At 47.2% G+C, this 5,316-nt stretch overlaps 1 protein-coding gene across 1 annotated transcript; it reads right to left on the reverse strand.

The window, feature by feature from the left end:
* Positions 1–1,977: 1,977 nt before the first annotated feature.
* LOC135545522 (BTB/POZ domain-containing protein KCTD12-like) lies at positions 1,978–4,636 on the reverse strand. The gene has a single exon (XM_064973173.1). It carries the CDS (start codon positions 3,766–3,768, stop codon positions 2,917–2,919), a length of 852 nt encoding a protein of 283 aa, XP_064829245.1. The 5' UTR covers positions 3,769–4,636; the 3' UTR covers positions 1,978–2,916.
* Between the last annotated feature and the right edge of the window lie 680 nt (positions 4,637–5,316).

A 5,316-nucleotide genomic window follows, 5' to 3' on the forward strand; every position in this document is an offset into this window, starting at 1 on the left:
CCATCACACTCCAAGAACGCGCCATCACACTCTAAGAACGCGCCATCACACTCTAAGAATGTGCTATCACACTCTAAGAATGTGCCATCATACTCTAAGAATGTGCCATCATACTCTAAGAATGTGCTATCATACTCTAGCGATATCCGGTAAAATATTGATCATTCGTCAGGTATTCAGAATGTCTTCTTCACACCTTCACTCACATTAAAATCACTCAGTCTACCGAACCGTCAAGGCAGTTTCTTTAACAAGAGTTTCTCTTTGTCAGGGAGAATATTCTGTACTTTACAAGTCATATAGTTTACAAGTCATATTACTAGGTGATCCATTGATTATTACTGGTACAAGTTTAGCCTTTTCAGATAATTAGTGTTTCTTGGTATTGGAGATGATTCTCAAGCTTTATTTGACCTACTGAGGTACTGTTGGTTGAAGTTGTGAGGTTGTTGTTGATTATGCAGACTTGCCCTGAGGGTATACCTGAATATTACCCCATACCAATTAACCATTCACACACTTTATTCTGTTACTGTGGTTATAGTTGCTGTGGGTACAATTACTTTTCAGTCCTACTACAGTCAATTCCTAAAATACAACTGGTGTGACTGTACTGACGACGTGCACCAACCAGTGATTTTGCACTTATAAGAGGTGCACCTATCAGGAATCAACTGTACCACAACATTCCCTCAAAAATATGCACAATATCCATGTCCTATCCTATACTGTTGTCTAGCTGCTAGAGTTTTGGGAGAATGTCGTTCTTTGGCTGGTAATGGCGTAAACCTATCTCCTTCTCATGGGTGTACACATTACAGTCAATGAAAGCTACCAAATATCAAAGAGCTTAAAAGTGGAAGAGTGAACTGAGTAGAAGAGTTTGGGATAGATGGAGTAAAAACACACTCCAATGGAAAAAGGGATTGTCCTTCATTAATGTAAACCAGTTTCAGAAGAGGGCTAAGAGCCAAAACGCTGTGGGCTTTCAATAACAAGAGAGGCGGTATAAAAACCAAGATGAGAGGAGGAGGAAAGAGTACGAGGATGGGTAGGAGAGGTTCTGTGGGCATTGTGATGTAACACTTCACATCTCCTCTGGTCTTCCAGGCATGGGTCATGAGCGATTAGAATTCTCAACACTCCATCGAACAATCAAATAACACACTTCAACCACCCTATTTCCCATGTAGTGCACTACTTTTGACCAGGGCCTGCATAGGGCTTTGGTCAAAAGTAGTGCACTACATAGAGGATAGGGTGCCATTTCTGACAAACCCTCACCCTGTACTAAAACCACTTATTTCTCTTTCTTGCAGTCAAACACACAACTTGATCTTTCCCCCTTGTTTGTTAGCTTTGACTCTCGGACAAGACCCAGCGGTGTTTTTCTAGCATTAAGGATCCCCCTTAGAATGCAAATACCTGGGTTGTTCTAAAGAATATATACATGAACAGCTCGAGAGGATATTGATGTTCCATATAGATCTTCTTTTACCTTATAAGGAATTATTTTTTGTGAGACAAGGTGGCATCATGTAAGCTGGTTGTCTTCACAAGCAGAGACTTAACAAAAGGTGAGGCGTTATCTTTTTATTTTACCTTTATTTAACTAGGCAAGTCAGTTAAGAACAAGTTCTTATTTTCAATGACGGCCTAGGAACAGTGGGTTAACTGCCATGTTCAGGGGCAGAACGACAGATATTTACCGTGTCAGCTCGGGGATTCCATCTTGCAACCTTTCAGTTACTAGTCCAACGCTCTAACCACTAGGCAACCTGCCACCCCATTTGAATAGTAAAAGTGAACGGTCCCTTTCCCAATAGTTTGGTCTCAGACATATAAGGAAAATAAGAAGAGGGGATGGAGGAAATGAAACACTTTCGTTTTGTGTGACACTTTGCTCTTGTTTGTGGCTGGCTGGCTGGCTCTCTCTCCCTCTCCCTCCCTCCCTCCCTCCCTCTCTCCCTCTCCCTCTCCTTCCCTCCCTCTCCCTCCCTCTAGGCTGCTTCGATGTCACATTATTTGGCCATTTTAGTTCAGAGGAGTAGGAGGGTCTGTTGGAGAGATTCAGAACAAAATAGTACTTCAATCTAGGTCCTTTTCCAATTGGCCCCTCCAGGCTGCTAAAGGTACAGACCAGGCAGGACCTGAACTGGACTAAACAAGCTCCTTTACACACAGCATTGTGCTTCACCAAGGCAGATACTATATACAAGAGGACGGACAGTACATGGAGGGTGGGGGGAGCAGTCTCTGTAGGATGGTTAGGGGGGCTGTGGTCAGGTCTCTGAGGCATGGTGCTGGGGCAATGGTTGGGTTATAGCTGGATCAGGAGAGGGGACCGCAGAGGTGGTAAGGATTACAGCTGATGGGTGAGAAAGAAATATGGAGAGAGGGGACGGCTGGTTGGAGGCAGGGGGGCTTGACGAAGGGGACCAGGGCCCATGGAGATTGGGGCCAGGGGTGCTTGAAGCAGGAATCCAGGGCTGGGGGCTAGGAAGCACTAAGGGGGCCAAAGAGCCAGGGGGCAGGGGCTGGGGGGCAGGGGCTGGGGTCCAGGAGGCAAGGGAATAATTGATGGATCCAGGGATGCAAGGGGGCCCAGGGCTGGATACAGGGAGACGAGGGGATCCAGGGAGACGAGGGGATCCAGGGAGACGAGGGGATCCAGGGCTGGATACAGGGAGACGAGGGGATCCAGGGCTGGATACAGGGAGACGAGGGGATCCAGGGCTGGATACAGGGAGACGAGGGGATCCAGGGCTGGATACAGGGAGAAGAGGGGACCCAGGGCTGGATACAGGGAGAAGAGGGGACCCAGGGCTGGATACAGGGAGACGAGGGGACCCAGGGCTGGATACAGGGAGACGAGGGGATCCAGAGATGCAAGGGGACCCAGGACTGATGATGACCTCACTCACGGTAGAACACATATTCAGTGTAGCTGGTCCAGATCTTGTCGTCCGTCTGCTCGTGAGCGAAGGCGCAGGTCCCCGTGGAGTTACAGGCCACCATGTGAAACCCGGCGTCTGCCAGCTTGTCAAAGGCCTGCTCCAGGAAGGTGAATTTGAGGTAGTAGCGTGACGTGTAGCGCTCTGGGGGTCGGTCCGGGTCCCGGCTCTCGTTCAGCGTCTCCCCAAACACCTCTTTAGCCAGCGACGTCTTGCCACAGACCATAATGCGAGCAACACGTCTGAACTTGGCGTCGGTCTGGCTGTCGCGCCCCAATGTATAGGAGCCGCGATAACCGATGGTGATGAATCCCGAGCGTTTACCGTCTCCACTGGGGACCAGACTGGCGCAGGCGGCGGTGCCCAGCGAGGCCAGGTTGCGCCCGGTGTCGATGCCCGGTGAGGAGTCCTCCGGGTCACTCTGACACCCCTCGTCGCCCAGCGAGTTCTGCTTGCTGAGTTTGGGCGCCAGGATCTTTATGAGCTCAGGTAGGTTGAAGAACTCAGCCTCCCGCTGCAGGCGACCCCGCTCTGGGAAGTGGTCAGGGAGAACCAGCTGCTGATCTCTCATGTAGTCCAGAATATACCGGAACAGGAAACCATCCCGGTCCACGAAGAAACGGCCCTTGGTGTCCCTCGCCAGACCTTTGGTGGATTTCCTGCTAAACATCTCCCACAGGAGAGAGTCTGGTACGCTGATGAGGGTTGAGTAGCGAGTGATGTACACCTGGCCGCCCACGTTCAGCTCTACGATCTCAGGGAAGATGACTGCTTCCCCTAAAGGAATGCTGGGGGTGTTATCGGGCAGAGCCATGGCTATGGTCGTTCTGTTACAGAGAACTCTGCAACCCTACTCCTACTGTCAGTGAGGTGGGGAGATTTGTTTCCAAGTTATAGCCTACAACTGTACACAGCAGCTCAGAATAGGTTACTTGCGTTCATATGAAATACATTTGAATTTAAAAAAATGAGTTTTCTGTTGTCAAAATGAACAAAAGGGTATTTCTGAAACCCTAAAGCTGATCAGCTGATAAAAAGGGCTTAACTATAGCGCACTATTCCTAAAAGAGCAAAGCAATCACCTAAACTGCAGTTATATCATCTCAGGCCGTTAATAGCTAAACTTGACAACACGAAGGCATCTATTCTAACTACAGGTAGCTAAAACACCTTGTGTCCATGTCCTTTACGCGTAAACCAATGGAATATCCTGAATATTGCACCCGAGGATTAAAACAAAATAGCCTACCAAAATCCGTTCACGCTTGCATTTCTCAACGAGTCTTGTCTATATATGGAGAACGGATATGAATGGATAATAGCTCACAGCAGTCCTTGATCGTTTCCTCTTATTTCGCCCGATTGTCTTGACGCAAAAATACAAAAGGTGGAACTTCAGTACAATCCATAATTGGAGGTGTCGGTTGGAGTACGGATCAGGAATAGCCAATAAACGAAGCAGAATTCCCAGACGAAATGCGAGCTAGAGCCGTGAACAAAAACAACTCTAGTCGTGCCATCGCCGAGGGGACGACGCTACCTGTCTTTCATTCGGTAGGTTTTCTCCTCCCGTAGTAATAGCCACTCTCTTATGCCATCCCGGAGAGCTCTGCTGTTGCAAAAAAGTACCGTAAATAATCAGCCCCGTTAAACCCCACCTACCTGCCGGTGACGCGCTCGAGCTTTGCCCCGGCCCGGGTCAGTGTTTATATTATGCAAAACTAACAGTATCACTTACAGCTTTAAACACAAAGGCAGATCTTTGATTGTTTAGATGATTCATCAAATGGAATTATGGAGATGATTCATCATTTGGTGTCATGTCATTTCTGTCATGAACCATATAGCAAAGCAATTGAGATGTCAATTTGATTTGCAATGTCAATTTAAATTAATTTGTCCTTTTTGAACATCAACTGTGAATAGTATAGTCAACAGGGGTGTAAATGACCAACTAGGGGTCCTTAGAATTGTCATTAACGGTCCTTATAATAACACTCAGATCCCTATAATAAAACAGGACAGCAGCGACACCTATCGGATATAACTACAACTACAACAATGGCAAATACCCAAGATTAAATACAAAACACTGAGCACTCCGTAAATACGTTAGATATAATTTGAATTCCAAATCAATTAAAAAAAAAACTAAATTGCATTGTAATTAAGATCACTTTATTGGTCGATTGCACACAAGGTCCAACCAAAATTTGACTTCCGCTATTAACCCAACCCCTCTGAAAGACACACACATATAATGTTTTTTTTGGAGGAGAGGTGCAGGGGCTGCCAGACTGGGTGCCCAGGGAGCTGTTGTAGTGGGGGGGTTAAGTGCCTTGTTCAAGGGCACAAAAGCAAG

This window comes from Oncorhynchus masou, chromosome 9 (genome assembly GCF_036934945.1).
Source record: "Oncorhynchus masou masou isolate Uvic2021 chromosome 9, UVic_Omas_1.1, whole genome shotgun sequence".
Classification (NCBI taxonomy): Eukaryota; Metazoa; Chordata; class Actinopteri; order Salmoniformes; family Salmonidae; genus Oncorhynchus; species Oncorhynchus masou.